Source organism: Myotis davidii, unplaced genomic scaffold (genome assembly GCF_000327345.1).
Source record: "Myotis davidii unplaced genomic scaffold, ASM32734v1 scaffold38, whole genome shotgun sequence".
NCBI lineage: Eukaryota > Metazoa > Chordata > Mammalia > Chiroptera > Vespertilionidae > Myotis > Myotis davidii.
Window position 1 is genome coordinate 6,740,177 of NW_006291383.1, and position 20,363 is coordinate 6,760,539.

Sequence of the window (20,363 nt, forward strand, 5' to 3'; positions counted from 1 at the left end):
GGCCCTTATCAGATATGACATTGGCAAATATGTTTTCCCACACAGTGGGTTTTCTCGTTGTTTTGTTGATGGTTTCTTTTGCTGTGCAGAAGCTTTTTACTTTGATGTAGTCCCTTTTGTGTATTTTCTCTTTAGTTTCCAATGCCCTAGGAGCTGAATCGGTGAGGATATTGCTTTGGCATATGTCTGAGATTTTGCTGCCTGTGGATTTCTCTAAAATTTTTATGGTTTCCCGTCTTATGTTTAAGTCCTTTACCCATTTTGAGTTTATTTTTGTGTATGGTGTAAGTTGGTGCTCTAGTTTAATTTTTTTGTATGTATCTGTCCAATTTTCCCAACACCATTTATTGAAGAGACTGTCTGACTCCTCTTGTATTCTATTTAAAATTTGACTTAGAAATCTTGCCTCAGTGTGAGAGAGAGTGAGCAGTATAGGAGAGATTGACCTGTAGCTTTCTGCCTGAAGTTTGTTTCAGCTTTTATGCTCATTCTATATTTGCTTCATAAGAAAATTGGAAAGTTTTCTTTCTTTTTGTATACCGTGAAACAGTTTCAAATCATTAGACTTACTCTGTTCTCTACTAGGTTAATAGTGTTTCCATTAATTCTGTGCATGGCACTTTTGGGGGCATCATCATATTTACATAAGCCAGCAATTTTCAACCTTTTCATCTCATGGCACACTAATTACTAAAATTCTGCAGCACACCAAAAATTATTTTTTTGCCGATCTGACAAAAAGCATATGTATAATTTTTTATTCATTTACACCAGACAGCTGTTGTTGTGTTGGCTGTTGTCACTTTTTTTATTTGATAATCTAAGGCAGTGGTTCTCAACCTGTGGTTCGCGACCCTTTGGGGGTCGAACGACCCTCTTACGGGTGTCACCTAAGACCATTGGAAAACACATATATAATTACATATTGTTTTTGTGGTTAATCACTATGCTTTAATTATGTTCAATGAAAATACATCCTGCATATCAGATATTTACATTACAATTCATAACAGCAGCAAAATTACAGTTATGAAGTAGCAACGGAAATAATTTTATAGTTGAGGGTCACCACAACATGAGGAACTGTATTAAAGGGTCGCGGCATTAGGAAGGTTGAGAACCACTGATCTAAGGGAAAAGAAGTCATTGCCCCTGACGAAGGTTTTGCATGTTTTAAAAATTCTTGTGGCACACCCATTGAAAATTGTTGGCATAGACAGATGTGAACAGAAGCCTGAGTAAAATAGTCTCTTTGGTCTTTTTAATTTTCTGTGTGTCTGTGGCTCTCTTATTTTTTTTAATGTATTTTTATTGATGTCACAGAGGAAGGGAGAGGGAGAGATAGAAAGATCAGTGATGAGAGAGAATCATTGATCGGCTGCCTCCTGCACACCCCACAAAGGGATCAAGCCTGCAACCCGGGCATGTGCCTTTGGCCGGAATCGAACCTGGGACCCTTCATTCTGCAGGCTGGCGCTCTATCTACTGAGCCAAACTGGCTAGGGCTCTTATTTCTTATTTTATATAATAGGGTTTTCTCCCCACTCACTAGATTAATTAGTGGTTTAACTGTGTTACTGATTTTTTCCTCAATGTACCAATTTTTAGATTAATTTATTAGTTCTGCTAATGTTTTTCTACTTTCTCATTAATTTCTGCTTTCACCTGTCTTAATTCCTTTATTTTGCTTTCTTTCAGTTTACATTATTAGTTTTCCCCCTAACTTTTTGAATGGATATTTAATTAATTTATTTTTCATTTTATTTTGATAAAGGTATTTGTGACTGAATAGTCTTCTTTGCTGATTTGATTGTATTCTTTAGGTTCTAATATGTAATATTTTCCTTATTGTTTTCTAGAAATTTTGCAATTTTCATTTATTTTTTTAACCCAAGTTAAGGTTTTGTTATTATTTTAAGGTAGAAAGGACTTTGTTTTTTATTTCATTTTAAATACATAATTTTAGTGCTGGTCTTCAGTTTTATCCTATTGATACTCTTTGGATTTATTGAAATTTTCTTTATGGCTTTCTTGAAGCTTAATGTTTATTAATGTTCCATGAAGACTTAAAAATGGCGTTTTCTTGAATTAAAAAATAATTAAGGGGTCGTTTTTTCTCTAATAATTTATTAATACACAGTATATATATTCATCTAAAATTTTGAAATTATAAAATCAGTATTTGGCAGTAATGTAAAACCATAATAGCAAAGTTAAAGATATTGTAAATAGATATTGTTTTATTAAGCAGGAAATTTTTTCTGAGGCATGCCAGAAAAAAATTATGCACTTTTTATACATAATTTCTGTGTGTATAATAAAGAATACTTTAGAACTTAAACTGAAAATTTAATGAAGAGTAAAACATATAGATATTATAGATATTATAAAGTCAGAAAAAACTACCCATATACTTTATGAAGCTTAAAAATGAATTTTGAAATCCTATTAGAAGTGCATTGTTTTTTGTTTGTTTGTTTGTTTTTTAATTTGATTCACTTCCATAACCTGGAGTGCCAGGAGGAGGGGCTGGTTTTTGTGTGTGTTTTGTTTTGTTTTTTGTTAATCCTCACCCAAGGATATTTTTCCCATTGATTTTTTTTTTTTTTCCGGAGAGAGTGGAAGGGAGGGAGGGAGGGAGGAAAAGAGAAATATCAATGTTAGTGAGACACATCAATTGATTGCTTCCTGCATGCACCCCCACTGGGGCAGGGATTGAACCTGTAACCCAGGCATGTGCCCTTGACCAAGAATCGAACCTGTGATCCTTTGGTGCTCAGGGCTTATGCTCTAACCATTCAGCACACTGGCCAGGACTAGAACAGGTATGTCTTTTATTTAGTGTGTATACAGAATATTTTGGTTTTGGCACCAAGTATCTGCAAACAGTGCAGCATGATGTTAATTTATTTTAATTTAACAGATTGAAAAATGAAGGTATAGGAAGGATTCTAATGCTTAGGGTCCCAGTTTCATGATTATTATTAAGTGAAACTGGTATATGTCCCTTAGTTTGCTTCTGTACTCTGAATGCTTGTTGATGAATGGTTTAGATCTCAGAAAAAAATATGTTTAAAGAAAACCCTATTTTAACATTGTTTGGAGATATCTAAGTTGACTTGATAACTTGTGATATTTACATTAACTTCTGTTGCAAAAATAGGTTACCTGTGTAATTTCTATATAATATTGTAACTGTCTTTTTCCTTTTTTCTTTTAGAATTTTTATTTGGACTACCTTGAAATATAGTCCCTAAAAATGCCAGCTTGTTTGGATGTAGAGGATGACCTGGATAAATGATAAAAATTAAAAAAGATATTTTGGTGAGTGAAACCTTATGTAAGAGAGTGGATATGGCTCGGCTTAATTCCAAGCAATGGAATGGCTGTACCATTACATAGCAAGTGAAAAACTGTTTCCTTCACCATCTAATGTTTTGTCAAAGGTTAAGATAGTCTTTCAACCAGATATGGGAGACTTCAGCATATCTAAAGAAACCAAAATTCACTAAGTTTGAACCATCTGTTCTTCTGGGATTAAGAGATTGCTTAATCTCTTTTTTCTTGAGGAGTCCACAGACCTCCCAAGAGGTACATCATAACACTTAAATGCATTTTAAATATGTGGTTTCCTCCAGCAATACACCAAACCCACCTAGTTCACTCAGGCCTAGTGCTGTACTAGTCAATCACGTGAGTCATACCTGGATTGTCAGACTTAATTAGAAATTGAAAACTGATGGCTTGTGGGCCATATGCAGCTGGAGTGTGTTTCACTTGGCCCATAGAATATTTTCAAAAATGTAAATCTCTGAAAATCTGGAGATTTCACTAAATATATGGATTTTTGTCTTTCCTTAAAATTCAAAATATCTATTATTTCTGGGCCTTTACAATTCTTCCCATCACTCCAAAGGAAAATAATAAGCTGGAGCAAAGTTGTAGGTGCTCATCATAGATGGGTATTCAAGTTTCCCATTGCTCAAACCATTCATACAGTATGTGCAAATGCATTTAATAGCCACTGTTCTTCTCTTATTTATTTTACCTGCCTGACTCCAATAGGTATGTGAGTTTGAGATAATCTGATGTGGATAATAGTGTCTCAAATGGCAGCCAAGTCAAATAATTTGAATAGCCTGTGACAATATTTTACCGATTATTCAGCTACTTGTACCAGGTAAAAATTCTGAAGAGAAAGGACTGGTGTAGATAGCTAAATATAACTAGAGGCCTGATGCATGAAATTTGTGCATTGGGGATGGGGATGTCCCTCAGCCCAGCCTGCACCCTCTCCAATCTGGGACCCCTTGGGGGATGTCTGACTGCCGGTTTAGGCCTGATCCCACAGGGACATCCCTCTCACAATCCGGGACTGCTGCTCCCAACCGCTCGCCTGCCTGCCTGATTGTCCCTAACCACTTCTGCCTGCCAGCCTGATCCCCTCCTAACCACTCCCCTGCCGGCCTGATTGCTCCCAACTGCCCTCCCCTGCCGGCCCGGTCGCCCCCAATTGCCCTCCCCTGCTGGCCATCTTGTGGCTGTGGGTATCGCCATCTTTGAGGGTATGGCAGTCAATTAGCATATTCCCTCCTTATTGGCTGTAGGCACCGCCATCTTTGCGACAGCGTGAGGGTCAATTAGCATATTTCCTTTTTATTAGATAGGATACTAGAGACCCAGTGCACGAATTCGTGCATGGGTGGGGTTCGGCTGGCCCACCCCAATCGAGCAATCAGACCAGGCCTGCCAGGGTGAGGGGCCACAGGCAGTTGGCCGGCCAGCCCCGCCTCCTGGTCAAACTCCCAGTTGAGGGGATAGTTTACATAGTAGCCTTTTATTATATAGGATGATATAAATATGTTTTTTTAAGAAACTTTTTATTATGAGCAATTTTAATCATAAAATTAAATTTTAATCATATATAAAATTATGCTATAAATACCTATATACTCATGACCTATTGTTAACCAATATTAACATTTTGTTTTGCCATATTTGCTTAATGTATTTTAAAGTAAATTACAGATAGCATGACATTTCACCCCTAAATGTTTCAGTATGCATCTCTTAAGAAATGATAAGAACATTGTCCTGTGTGACCACAGCAACATTATTATCACACCTAGCAAAATTAGTAATAATTTCCTAATTACATGCTTTACATCTTTTTTTCAAACCAAGATTCAATAAAGGACCATACACTCCATTTGATGTTTAAGTCTTTTAAATCTCTTTTAATGTAGAATAGTTTTATCTACCTTTTACTAAGAGGGCAAGCTAATTATGCTACAGAAATCTTATATTCTAGATTTGTCTAATTATTTTTTTATGGTGTTAAATTGTTCCTTTGTCTCCTGTTAAAAACTTGCTAGGTTAGGTCAGCCTGCGGACTAAAGAGTCCTGGGTTCAATTTCAGTCAAGGGCACATGCCCGGGCTGCCAGCTCAATCCCCAGCATGGGGTGTGCAGGAGGCAGCCAATCAATGATTCTCTCTCATCATTGATGTTTCTGTCTTTCTCTCTCCCTTGCTTTCTGAAATCAATAAAAATATATTTTTTAAAACACTTGCTAGATTCAGGTTAAACATTTTTGGCAAGACTGTTTCATAGGTAATGCTGTGCATTTCATACTGTATATAGTTTCTGGTTGTTTCTGTGCTAATGATGCTAAGGTTAAACATTGTGTTCAGGTAGTGACAGTTCTTCCATTGTAAAGTTATTTTTCCCATTAACAAGCAACAAATCTGGGATGATACTTTGAAGCATGTGCTATCCAGTTGTGTGTCTGTTTTTCACATAAAATTTTATCTTTATTAATGATCCTTGCCTGAATTATTTTATTAGGAATTTCAAAATTATATTCTTAAAATGATATATATATATTTTCACATTTAAATTGGCATTCTTCTATAATAAAGAGCTTTCCTTCATCAACTGGAGCTATTTAGGTACCCTGAAATGATTTCATTTACAAATCTATTTTATTACCTCGGAAATGTAGCATAAATAATATGCTTACTTTTAAAATTTCTCCTGAATATCACATTTTTTTCTTAGATTCCTCATAAAAATTCAAAAGAACTCCAGTAAGAATTGAAAATCAATAAGTAACCTAGAAATTTATTATGTGGGTGAGCAAGATAACTGCTATTTAATCTTAGCAAACCCAGAGAAATAGCACATATTATCTTTTGATAGATGACCATAAGTGACCAAATGTGTCTCTTGAGATAGCTATAGTCTGCTTTCTCTCTGTAAGAGTTGGTTGTTGAACTGCATTTCAAACTCAAAGATTAGTCACTTTTGATATGAAATCCTTATTAATAGATTTTAAGTGGAATCTTCTCAATGAAGTTATCTAAAAGAAGTTACTTTAAAAAGTTTTCTGGAAAGAAGGTCAACCATTTTTTTCATAGCCTGCCTTTCAGTTTCTTGTTTTCTAAGCACTTGTGTAGTACCCATAGGTGTTGTTAAACTGGTAATTCCTGAATTTAAATTAGCTGACTTGTGTATCTGCTAGTAGAGAGCTTTTCAAATCTTGATACACAGCCTTATACCATGACCAATGGCCTCCTTAGAAGACTGTCAAAGTCCAGGTTTTTCAGTTGGTTTCCTTCTTCCCAATTAAAGGTTCTTTTGGAAGACGTTTCTTCAATTTTAAATTCTCTTCATACAGTTGTTTCAACTTTGGAACAGCTGCTAAATAGCTACCATTTTTCATGCAGTTTAAGCAATCACTTTTTCTTGCTGAGCAGCAACTTTTAAGCCCTAAAAAATCTTTTTAAGCTTTGTTTATTTACTTTTACTAGTAAAGTCCTTTAAACTCTGTAAAATGCAGATGGCAGTTGACTAAGGGCAGTGGTATTTCCTTTTTAAAAAAATATATATTTTATTGATTTTTTTAGAGAGGAAGGGAGAGGAATAGAGAGTTAGAAACATTGATGAGAGAGAAACATCGATCAGCTGCCTCCTGCACACCCCCTACTGGGGATGTGCCCGCAACCAAGGTACATGCCCTTCAGTCCGCAGGCCAACGCTCCATCCACTAAGCCAAACCGGTTAGGGCAGGGCAGTGGTATTTCTAAAGGATTTTCTGAATGCTGTTGTTTCTTAAGCACTCAATCTCACTGTTCCTTATTGATAATTATAATACCAGACTATAAGATGCTTTGATCAAGTGTCAAAATTTCCCCCCATATTTACTTATAACATAGGACTTCCCCTCCTCCCCCATAAGATTGCTTAGATTCATTTTTGAAAAGCATTTTCTCTTGAAGCTTATTGATTATTTCAAAGAACAAAGGTTAATACATTTCTCCATTTATTCAAGTAATATAACCATATTATAGCATATTTAGCTGTAATATTTAGCCTAGCACAATTATTGTTTGCGTTTTAGTGTATTGATTTTCAGTCCTTTTTTCTTATCTATCTTAAAAAAGAAAACATAGTTGTAATTATAGTTTATATAAGAATTTGGTGTTTTTTTAATCCTCACCTAAGGATATTTTTCCATTGATTTTTAGAGAGAGTGGAAAAGAGAGGGAAAGACAGAGAGAAGTATTGATGTGAGAGAAACACATCGATTGGTTATCAGTTGCCTCCTGCATGTGCCCCAATTAGGGACCGGTATGGGGAGGAGCCTGCAACCAAGGTATGTGCCCTTGATGGAGAATCGAACCTGGGACCCTTTGGTTCACAGGCCAACGCTCTATCCACTGAGCTAAAGAGGAGGGCTTTAGAAACTGGCTTCTTGGAAACTTGTCAGGACAGGAGTAAGGCAAGTCTTGGGGAGCACCTTGTGTTGTGGGATCACCCAAAAGTTTATATAAATTCTCAAAAAATACTTGTTTTATTTTCTTATTTATTTTTAAAAATACTTTTATTGACTTCAGAGAGGAAAGGAGAGGGAGAGTTAGAAACATCAATGATGAGAATCATTGATCAGCTGCCTCCTACACGCCCCCCACTGGGGATCCAGCCCGCGTGTGCCCTTGACCAAAATTGAACCCTGGGCCTTCCGATCCACAGGCCGACGCTCTATCCACTGAGTCAAACCAGGTAGGGTTGTTTTATTTTTTTATGATCTCTTGTTCTCTCCTCCCCATACTCCAGACTTACAAAGAGGTAGCATCCTATATAATAAAAAGGTAATATGCAAAGTGCCCCTAATGGCAGAATGACCTGGAACGACCAGTTGCTATGACGTGCACTGACCACCAGGGGGCAGATGCTCAATGCAGGAGCTGCCCTCTGGTGGTCAGTGTGCTCCCACAGGGGGAGCTCCGCTCAGCCACAAGCTGGGCTGATGACTGCAAACACAGCGGCGGTGGAGGGGGGCTCTCCCGCCTCCTCAGCAGCGCTAAGGATGTCTGACTGGCCTAAGCCGTCAGTCAGTCGGACATCCTCTGAGAGCTCCCAGGCTGCCAGGGGGATGTCTGACTGCCAGCTTAGGTCTGATCCCCTGGGGAGCGGGCCTAACCCAGCAGGTGGACATCCCCCGAAGGGTCCCAGACTGCAAGAGGGCGCAGGCTGGGCTGAGGGCCCCTCCCCGTCCCCCCTCCCCCGCACAGATTTTGTGCTCCAGGCCTCTAGTATAACATAATGGACATAAATACAAAATAAAAAGAACTATGGATTCTACATTGTTGATTATATAATTATGCATTGCCATGCTTTTTTTCTATTCTCTTTTCAAAGGTTTTCTTTTTGTCCACTTGGCACTTGCTTCTGGAATAATATTCACCATGGTTTTGGATGACCTTCCAAACTTAGAAGACATCTATACTTCCTTGTGTTCATCAACAATGGAAGACTCAGAGATGGATTTTGACTCTGGACTAGAAGATGATGACACAAAAAGTGATAGTATTTTGGAGGATTCCACAATCTTTGTGGCCTTCAAAGGAAATATAGATGATAAAGACTTCAAATGGAAATTGGACACAATATTGGAGAATGTGCCCAATTTGTTACACATGGGTAATTTGCTTTAATTACTTTTGCCTTCTAAGTATTTGCCCTTCTGTGACTATCTTGAGTTTTACAATGTAAAATTTTGCTGTACTGGTTTGAAAGACTCATTTTAATTGTAAAGTTGGAATTTTAGGACTTTTTTCCCTTTTTTTATAAAGAAATGCTATTGTGTTTCTTTTAAGTTCATGGAGAAACTGAACTTAACATAGCAATACGTAAATAACCTGCTCTAGTGGATAGGAGTAAGTCTCAAAACCCAAATATATTTATTGTTTCTAACTGGCCTTCAGTTTCCTTATGTATAAAATGAAGAGTTTATACTAGATCTTTAAGTCTTTTACTCCATGGTTCTACTTAAAGTATGCTTGAAATTTGTTTTCTTAAACTTTAGATCAGAGGATATTAACCATCAGCCTACTGAATCCAACCATAAGCCGCATCTTATGGCCCACTTTCATTTTTTTTTAAATTTTTTAATGTTTGAATTTCATTGCCAATACTTTAAAATTTTAAATATTTTACATAATAGTTTGGATTTGTCTGTAAAAATGGAAAGATCTGATAGCTTTGCACTCTTTCTCTGCCCCAGATGATGCTGAATAGCACCAAAGGCAGCCCCTCACCTCATCACAATTTCCATCTGATCTCTTCACACATTTAGATTACCTGTCTCGGTCTTGTGGCCATTTGTGTTTTTGTTTTGGGGCAGTTTGGCACTTTATTTATTTATTTATTTATTGTTTAAAGTATTACATATGTCTCCTTTTTCCCCGGTTGACCCCCCCACCCCCCATTGTGTTTTTGAATCTTAGTTTAGATGTTCTCCATCTTTCCTGTTTGGACAGTTATGTAATTCCTTCAGACATAGTGCAAAGCCTAGGTTTTATCTTTCTATCACAAATCTTGATCTGATCAAGCGCTCATTAGATTTTTTTAGGCATGGGTTTTTTTTTTTCTTTTGAGATTTGATGTCAGGAGGGAAGCTGCTGTGTGGTTTTTTCCCCAAGTACTTTTTTAGTGTGTTGTATAAGATTTCTTTGTAGTTAATGTACTATTTAGCACAGTATTAGAGATTTTTATGTGTTAAAGTTGCAGTTATCACTGTCATTGTCACCATAATCACAGTCATATATCATTTTATAAGGGCCCACCTAGGCCTGAACTTGCTCATTGCTCTTAATTACCCACATTTTCCCCCTTATTTTTAAATTGCTGACTCAATTTTTTCATTGCTTTTAAATAAAAAAAACCCTGACCAAACCCTTACCTATACAGTTATTAGATTATATACTTGGTGCAAAAATATGTTTGTTTGTTTTTTATTATTGTATTGCTTAAAGTGTTACAAAGAGTATTACATATGTCTCCTTTTTTTTCCCCCGCCCTTGACAATCCCCTGGCCTCCCCTACCCCCCAGTGTCTTATGTCCATTGGTTATGCTTATATGCATGCATACAAGTCTTTCGGTTGGTCTCTTACCCTCCCCCTTTCTTGCCCCCCAACCCTTCCCGGCCTTTCCACTGTAGTTTGACAGTCTGTTTGAGGCTGCTCTGCCTCTGTATCTATTTTTGTTCATCAGTTTATAATGGTCTTTATTATCCATAAATGAATGAGATCATGTGGTATTTTTCTTTCATTGACTGGCTTATTTCACTTAGCATAATGCTCTCCAGTTCCATCCATGCTGTTGCAAATGGTAAAAGTTCCTTCTTTTTTATAGTGGCATAGTATTCCATCGTGTAGATGTACCACAGTTTTCTAATCCATTCATCTACTGATGGGCACTTAGGCTGTTTCCAGATCTTAATTATGGTAAATTGCGCTGCTATGAACATAGGGGTGCATATATCCTTTCTGATTGGTGTTTCTGGTTTCTTGGGATATATTCCTAGAAGTGGGATAACGGGATCAAATGGGAGTTCCATTTTTAGTTCAAAAATATGTTTTAAGTCGTATCTTCTCAAATATGATGGAACTTTTAAAAACTTTTGATAAAATGTAGCTACATATAGACAAGGATTTTTTTAAACCAAATCACAAGTAGATAATGTCATAGCCTATTTGATGTTTGTCTAGACCACATACAAGATTCCAGTACTCTTCAGATTAGGAAGAAGCCCTGTAGCACCTGTACTCTGTGGAAACAGGATCCCAAGCTTCCTGCCTTTTGCTCTTCGGAGGCATAAGTGTCTTGGAAGGAAATTGACCTGAGAATCAGAGCAGGATTTTAATGTCATCTCTGATGCTGCCAGGTAGCCACAGGATCCTAGGCCAATCACTTAGCCTTTTTGGGCTTCAATTTTCTTGTCTGTAATATAGACTTGAACTAAATATTGCCTAATTCTTTCTGAATTTCTTTTTTTTAAAATATATTTTATTGATTTTTCACAGAGAGGAAGGGAGAGAGATAGAGAGTTAGAAACATCGATGAGAGAGAAACATCGATCAGCTGCCTCCTGTACACCTCCTACTGGGGATGTGCCCGCAACCAAGGTGCATGCCCTTGGCCGGAATCAAACCTGGGACCTTTCAGTCTGCAGGCTGACACTCTATCCACGGAGCCAAACTGGTTAGGGCTCTTTCTAAATTTCTGTGATTGTATTATCTCACTGCTCTTAGCAGGTGATCTCTTTTTTCCACATTAGAACAAGTGAATTTCATGTCTGGGTAAGTTAACTGTCAGTATATAATGGTTTTGGAGTTGGCAGGGGCTTTAGGCAACATGTAGGCACTTTCCCCTATCCGTGGATATTTCTTATTTTGAGAACAGATATGCCCACAGGTCCATTTTCCTTTTTTTTTTTTTTTTAGTCCTCACCAGAGGATATTTTTGTCCATTGATTTTTTTGTAGGGAGAGTGGGAGAGAGAGGAAAAGAGAGAGAGAAACATTGATGTGAGAGAAACACATCGATTGGTTGCCTCCTGCATGAGTCCTGACCAGGGCCCAGGCCTGGGAGAAGCCTGCAACCAAGGTACATGCCCTTGACTGGAATTGACCCTGGGATCCTTTGGTCTGCAGGTCGACGCTCCATCCACTGAGCCAAACCAGCTAGAGCATGATCATTTTCTTAATATTAAAATATATAACTGAATAGAGGATACAAAAGATTTAACTTAGCTGAGTTTTAACAAAAGGGAAAATTATTTTGTCTGGCATTGTTGAAAAAGAAAAGGTTTTTAGTCTGCTACCTGGTCCTGGGATTTGTTTTTCCATCTGTAAAATATAATTACAAACAATATTACATCCTCAATTAGTTAATTTTTATATCTTTTTTTAAAAACATGTGCTGAAGTTTGCATTGATTTTTCAGACTTGCTGAAATGTAATGTTTTCATATCCTTACTGAAGCTTGGTTGTCAAATTATGTTATTTGCCCTGACCAGTTTGGCTCAGTGGAGAAAGCGCCGGCCTGCGGACTGAAGGGTCACAGGTTCAATTCCAGTCAAGGGCATGTACCTTGGTTGCGGGCACATCCCCAGTAGTGGGTGTGCAGGAGGCAACTGATTGATGTTTCTCTCTTATCAGTGTTTCTCTCTCATTGATGTTTCTAACTCTCTATCCCTCTCCCTTCCTCTCTGTAAAAATCAATAAAATATTTATTTTTAAAAATTACGTTGTTTTCCCCTTCAGTTTCATGTGCTTCAGTGGAAATTGTACTCTTGTTTAAAGTAGGTAAAGATTTAAAAATCAAAGACATAAAGAATCAAGACTTAAGCCCTCTTTAAACTGAAACATTTATAGGACATTATAAGATATGTTCGCTCTCTGTCTCTATAATTATCTTCCACAGGGATGCTCAGTGAATATTTAAATATGAGCATTAAAATTTCAAATATTTCATTTGAAGAGGTAAAATTGCTTAACCTTTTTTCTTTTTTTCCTTTTTTTGCTTAACCTTTTTATAAGTAAATTTACTAGTGTCTTTTATAGTGCTGTTTCTTTAAATAAGCTGCAGATTCCTTTGTACGTATTCAACAGTTGACATGTCTGCCAATTGAATTTTTATAGACTCTCACTTGAAATTTGATACTTAAATGTTCTCAGTTTCTCAGTTCACATACATTAATCTGAGTCCAGAATAGATATTATTCTATTAATTTAAACTTAACCTCTCTCTTCTCTCATATTCCTTACTCTATTTTACTGCTTTCCATTTATTCAGTAGCTATGGTGTAGTAGGTCCTGTACTAGATTTTTGGGATATATTATCTCATTTAGCACTCACAATCTCTAAGTAGTTTTTTCATTATTTTAGATAAGAGAAAGGTAATTTTCAGAAAGACCAAATAACTTGCTCATGGGCACCCTGGTGCTAAGTGGCAAAGTTGGGATTAGGTTTGAAGTCTAACATCAAAGCCTAAGCTTCTTAGTTAGCTACTCCAAGCTAGTGCTTTGCCTGTTCTTTTTTCTTTTTGTTGTTGTTTGTTTCATGTCTTCTAGTTGCTAAAAGATTGCCAATATTATTCTCTTTCTTTCACAACCAAGAATCCAGCAAGCTAAAGGTACAGAAGGTGGAGCCCTGGAATAGTGTGCGTGTGACATTCAACATCCCCCGAGAAGCAGCGGAGCGGCTACGGATCCTGGCTCAGAGCAACAACCAGCAGCTTCGGGATCTGGGGATTCTCTCCGTTCAGATTGAAGGTACCCACCCAAATCATAACAGCAGCAGAATGTAGCATGATTTCCTGTTTTGCTTTAATCCTCTCTTCAGTTTTAGAATGCCAAGTAACTTATGTAACCTGTGCTTCACATTGTAGCACTTTAGGATAAAACTAGGAATTGAATCTCTAGTTGGGTCCTGATGCTTCAGCATCTGTAGTCTCAGACTCTGTTCCTGTGGCTGATTTTGGCTGTTGGCCTATCATACTTTGATTTTACTGGCATTCTGACCAGAAACTGATTTGTCTTTTGAAGAATATCTGATTTCAGTTGCTTCCTTCTACCAACTAAGCCTTAGTTTTTATATCTTTACTTATCTAACAGAGATTAGGAGACCCTGAACAATTCTTTTGTAGTAGTATTCATTTTTCAAATACTTTGCCAGAGTGATCTTTTCAAAATGAAAATATACTACATAAACACACACAGCTTAAACTTAAATCCCTGCTATGGCTTGCTATTGTTCAGAAGACCAGACTCTTTATTATGACCTCAGGCTTTGCATGGTCTGACCTCTACCTTTTTCATCCAGCCTTATCTTGTACAACTCTCCTCTTTGCTGTGTTCCAGCCTTTCCAGCTTGCTTTTGGTTCCTTGAATATGCATTTCTTTCTCCTGTCACAGGTCCGTGGCATTGATGGCTTCTCTATATGAATATTGTTCCCTATCATTTTCCCTTAAACACCTACTCAGCCTTCCAGTATTAGCTTACATCTTCTGGAGGATGTATTTTGTGAACTCCTGGACGCAGTCATAGTTTTTTGTTATGTATACTCACAAAAGCCTGTATTTTCCCCCTCAGATCACACTTTCATTAGAGCAGTCATTTGATGATTGTTTTGTTCCCCCATAGATTGCAAGCTTAAGTAGGATAAGGAGCATGTCTTGTTTGGCTTACTGTTGGATCTCTGCTTGATTGTACATGTTTTAGGTTCTTTGGTAAATATATGTTGAATAAAAGCAAGGGAAACACATATATAATGGCAACACTTTGTTTCAACACTCAGAATACAGTGCTAAATAAAATATAGTCCTTGTTTTTATGAAATCAGAAGGAGTTCATGACCTTGGTGAAGCAAACAAACCTGTGAGAGGTGTAAGTACCAAGTGTGGGGGAGCACAAAGGAGGTTCTATCTTTGGGTGCCCAGTGAACCAAAACCATCTCCTTCCCTCTTATGTGATGCAGGCAGGTGGCAACCAACGTTTTCAGCCTTACCTTCCACTGGCAGGCCAAGCCTTCCTGACCCTGTGCTTGCTTAGAACCTAAATGCTCCACAAAACCTCAGCAGCTGAGCCCAACCGTTGTTGCTCACTGGTTGAGTGTCAATCTATGAACCAGGTCATGATTCGATTCCTGGTCAGGGCTTGTGCTTGGATTGTGGGCTCGATCCCCAGTAGGGGGTGTGCAGGAGGCAGCTGGTCAATTGTTTCTCACATCGATGTCTCCTTCCCTCTCCCTTTCTCTCTCCAAACATCAATAAAAACATTTTAAAAGAAAGAAAAATTGGATTCAACATCATTTGATAAATGAGGGAATAGTGGCTTAAACAATAACTAGTTTATTTTGAAAAATGTTGGGTTGTCTAAAAGGATTCAGGAAAGTAAAATCAATTCACAGCAATCTATAGGATATAGTGAATTTTTAGGAAGAGTGGAAGTGAAACAAGTATTGGATATAATAACACTATATTTACTGTTTATAAGCACATAAGCACACGTACTCTTTATAAGAAACACATAAGTGAAAACCCCAAATGTTTTGTGGTCTCTGTTACCTATTTACCCGAGTTAAAAGGGCCTTTTTGGTAGTGTTTTCCACTGGAGAAAGGAAACACCAATTTCTTTTAATCAGACCTACTTCCTACAAGTTCTTAAAAGGGTAAGAAGCTGGCTCCCCTTTTTGTTATAGCCATAAATTAAAACGTAAGTACCAGCAAAGAGGCAAAATAGATAACATTTCTAGATATTATTAAATTCACATATTACAGAAAGAAGGTCTTTAACTTTTAGGTAATGTGTATCCCTGGAGATCTCCTTTCTCTCTCCACATTCTCTTAGAACTCAGGAAGGAGTGAAAGTGGTGGCAGCAGCTGTTGCTTTTGTGAAACTGGTAGTAAGTTGATGCCTTTGTAAGTTGTATGGGGAGGTGTAGCCACTGTCGTAGTGTCTGCTGCAAGGGTGGAGGGACAGGTTGTTCCCCGAACAGTCTGTTCTCCAGTGAAGAACACTCCTTGTACCTTCCCTTTTTTGAGTTTTGGCCAGGGAATTGGGGAGACATCTTTTTTGAGGGCATTTTGTGACCCTTCTGTAAATTCATAGTGATTTAAAGCAGAAGTCTGCAAATATTTTTTGTAAAGGGCCAGAGAATAATTTTTTTTGACTTTGTCACAACTCAACTGTTGTAGCACAAAAACAGCCATAGGCAATGTGTAAATGAATAAGTATGGCTGTGTTCCAATAACACTTTATTTAAATAAACAGGCAACAGGCTAGATTTGGCTCATAGGCTATAGCTGACCTGTAACAGGCAAGTTTGGGAGCTAGTAGTATTCTCCACATGTTGGTGTCTTGTGTGTGTGTGTGTTTTAATATGTCTGTATTGATTTCAGAGAGGAAGGGAGGGGTAGAAACATCAGTGGTGAGAGAGAATTATTGATTGGCTACCTCCTGCACATCCCCTACTGGGGGTCAAGCCCACAACCCAGGCATGTGCCCTTGACCAGAATCAAACCCGGGACCCTTCAGTCCACAGGCTGACACTCTATCCACTGAGCCAAACCAGCTAGGGCTCCACATGTTTTTTGTTTTTTGTTTTTAATAAAACTTAGCAGTAGTTACATGTAGTTGGCAGTTAGGGGAATAATAGCAGTATAATGTAGAAATTGTGTTTATTCATATGGGATTGTTCCTGGGCAGGGGAACTAGAATAGTGTGAATTGAAGGATAAATATCCATATGGGGCTGGATATGGATAGTTCAGCTGCTGCATAGGTGGAAGTCCTTTCAGCTTTATTTTAAGAAAATTAAAAATGAGAACTTACATTCAAGTATATTTCCCAGAAGTGCACCCCCCAACATTCCATGGCTCTCGGCTTGTGACGTTTCATTTCCTCCTGTGCCTGCCTTAATGGCAGTCACACTGGCTCGGAGCACCACTGCATCTGCATTATCTTAGCACCTTTCACCAGGCATTTCCACTCTAGTATTTTGGGGCATGTTGTCTCTACCAATTTTTGTTTTTATTAAAGCTCTGGTTACAGAGCTGCATGAGTTTTGAGTTTGCCCCAACAATGTTTTTCTACTAAAACCTGTTATTTTCAGTGTGAGATTTTATAGAACGTGAGATTTTCCAGGAATGCATTTATCATACAGAAAAATGCCTATAATTCTTTATAAGGTTATGATAAGATGACTCTTCATCATATACTTAGTAAATAGCTAATGAGTATCTACCAGGTACCAGGCACTGTTCTGTGTATATAAAGGGCATAACTAGGATGGACTTATAAGTTATCAGTTTTCCGAGTAAAATAACTATCCTGAGACAACAGACATAAAGGAACTAGGACAGACTATTGGTTACCTTTGTTTAGTGATGGGGATACAGGCAAGAAAGCAAGTAAATAAGTATTTACAGGGGATGTGCTCTGAAGAAATAACAGGATGTTCTGATAAGGTGACATAACATTGGATAAGATGGTTAGAGGAGGCCTTTCTGGGGCTGTGACACTTAAGATTACGTGCAAATTGAGGCATTGACTTAACGTGAGAATAGTGCAGGAGACCTAGGTAGGCAGCAGGAGCAGCATTCTCGAAGACCTTGAGATGAAAAGCAGGTTTGTGTATCCAAGAAACTAAAAAAAAAAAAATGCCACAAAGGCTGAATTTATTTTATTGAAGGAGAAAATAGTGTAAGTTTTCAAGGTTAGAAACATAGGCAAGAGCCATATCTGGGCAGTCCAGTATAGTAGCCACAAGCCATATGTGGATATTGAGCACTGGAAATGTGCTTTAAGTGTAAAATTCATACTAGATTTTGAAGACTTAGCTCTCCCCAAAAAGAATGTAAGGTATCATTAATGATTTTTATATTAATTGTATATTGAAATAATAATATGTTATATGTATTGGGTTAATAAGTAAGTATATTGCAGTTAACTTCATCAGTTTATTTTTACCTTTTTACTGCAGCTTCTAACAATTTTTATTTATTTATTTTTTTAATATATTTTATTGATTTTTTACAGAGAGGAAGAGAGAGAGATAGAGAGTTAGAAACATCGATGAGAGAGAAACATCGATCAGCTGCCTCCAGTAGGAGATGTGCCCGCAACCCAGGTACATGCCCTTGCCCGGAATGGAACCTGGGACCCTTCAGTCCGCAGGCCGACGCTCCATCCACTGAGCCAAACCGGTTTTGGCTCTAACAATTTTTAAATTACATGTGTTGCTTATATTATATTTCTGTTGAGCAGCACTGGGCTAGATAGATAGAGGCATTGTAGACCCTATTAAGAAGTTTGACTTGCATTTCTAAAGCAGTGAGAAGAAATGGAGTAGTTTTAAGTAGAGAAATGACATGATCTGATGTCCATTTTAAGAACAGTACTCATTCTGTGTAGGATGTCCTAGCAGGATTGGTATATTATAGTTCTTTCCCTTTATGGGAAACCCTCAGGATCTATATTTCTCTCTTTTATTCCTAACTCCCAAAGGCAACTAAGAGCATCTTTGTAGCCCTGGTGATTGGTCGGTCTCTCTCTCTCTCTCTCTCTCTTTAATATTTTTATTGATTTCAGAGAGAGGAAGGGAGAGGGAGAGAGAGAAACATCCATTATGAGAGAGAATCATGGATTGACTGCCTCCTGCACGCTCCCTACTGGGGATCGAACCCACAACCTGGGCATGTGCCCTGACTGGGAATCGAACCATGACCTTCTGGTTCATAGGTTGACGCTCAACCCCTGAGCCACACTGGCTGGGTATGTGATTGGTCTCTTATTGGTAGGATGTTTGTTCCCTGTAACTAACCAACCTGCCTGGTTAAAACAGAAAACTAACATACATCAGTGACAAGACAGAGGAAACTGTTGTGTTCTCATTAGCTTTCTTTTTTTTCTTTCCATTAGCTTCCTCCTTTTTTTTTTTTTTTATTGTCTAAAGTTTTACATATGTCTCCTTTTTCCCCAATTGAACCCCCCCCCCCCAGCCATTCCCACCCTGGGCAAACCCCCACCACCCCAGTGTCTGTGTCCATTGGTTATGCTAATATGCATGCACACAAGTCCTTTGGTTGCTCTCTAAACCTCCCCTCCCGCTCCTCCTATTTGTCTCTGGATCTATTCTTGTTCGTCAAATTATGTTGATCATTATATCCCACATATGAGTGAGATCATGTGGTATTTTTCTTTCATTGACTGGCTTATTTCGCTTAGCATAATGCTCTCCAGTTCCATCCATGCTGTTGCAAATGGTAAAAGTTCCTTCTTTTTTATAGTGGCATAGTATTCCATTGTGTAGATGTACCACCGTTTTTTAATCTACTCATCTGCTGGTGGGCACTTAGGCTGTTACCAGGTCTTAGCTACGGTGAATTGCGCTGCTATGAACATAGGGGTGCATATATCCTTTCTGATTGGTGCTTCTGGTTTCTTGGGATATATTCCTAGAAGTGGGATCACTGGGTCAAATGGGAGTTCCATTTTTAACTTTTTGAGGAAACTCCATACTGGCTGCACCCGTCTGCATTCCCACTAGCAATGCACGAGGGTTCCTTTTTCTCCGTATCCAGCACTTGTAGTTTGTTGATTTGTTGATAATAGCCAGTCTGACAGGTGTGAGTTGGTATCTCATTGTTTTGCTTTGCATCTCTCGGATGATTAGTGACTTTGAGCATCTTTTCATATGTCTCTGCGCCTTCTGTATGGCCTCTTTCGAAAAGTGTCTATTTAGATCCTTTGCCTATTTTTTGATTGGATCATCTATTTTCCTTTTGTTAAGTTGTATAAGTTCTCTGTAAATTTTGGAGATTAAACCCTTATCTGAAATATCATTGGCAAATATGTTCTCCCATGCAGTGGGCTTTCTTGTTGTTTTGTTGATGGTTTCTTTTGCTGTGCAGAAGCTTTTTATTTTGATGTAGTCCCATTTGTTTATTTTCTCCTTAGTCTCCATTGTCCTAGGAGCTGTGTCTGTAAATATATTGCTACGACACATGTCTGCTATTTTGCTGCCTATGGAGTCTTGTAGGATTTTTATGGTTTCCCATCTTACATTTAAGCCCTTTAGCCATTTTGAGTTTGTTTTTGTGTATGGTGTAAATTGGTGATCTAGTTTCATTTTTTTGCATTATCTGACCAAATTTCTCAGCGCCATTTATTGAAGAGACTGTCTTGCCTCCATTGTATGCTCTTGCCTCCTTTGTCAAATATTAATTGAGCTTAATGGCTTGGGTTGATTTCTGGGTTCTCTGTTCTGTTCCATTGGTCTATATATCTGTTCTTGTGTCAGTACCAGGCAGTTTTGAGAATCATGGCTTGGTAATATAGTTTGATATCTGGTATTGAGATCCCTCCAACTTTGTTCTTCTTTCTCAAGATTGCTGTGGCTATTCGGGGTCTTTTTTTATTTCAGATGAATTTTTGGAGTTTGGCCTAGATCTTTGAAATATGCCGTTGATATTTTAATGGGGATTGCATTGAATCTGTAGATTGCTTTGGGCCC

General features: G+C 38.0%; 1 protein-coding gene across 6 annotated transcripts in view; it reads left to right on the top strand.

Annotated features, from left to right (window-relative positions):
- Window positions 1-20,363, top strand: part of NCOA6 (nuclear receptor coactivator 6) — a 91,592-nt gene that overhangs the window by 18,985 nt on the left and 52,244 nt on the right. For all 6 annotated transcript variants that reach the window (XM_015564484.1, XM_006764576.2, XM_006764577.2 and 3 more), the window contains exons 2-4: window positions 3,221-3,324; window positions 8,703-8,984; window positions 13,466-13,621. In XM_015564484.1, the coding sequence (XP_015419970.1) occupies window positions 8,750-8,984; window positions 13,466-13,621 (391 nt within the window). In that variant the 5' untranslated portion in view covers window positions 3,221-3,324; window positions 8,703-8,749. The remainder of the gene's footprint in view (window positions 1-3,220; window positions 3,325-8,702; window positions 8,985-13,465; window positions 13,622-20,363) is intronic.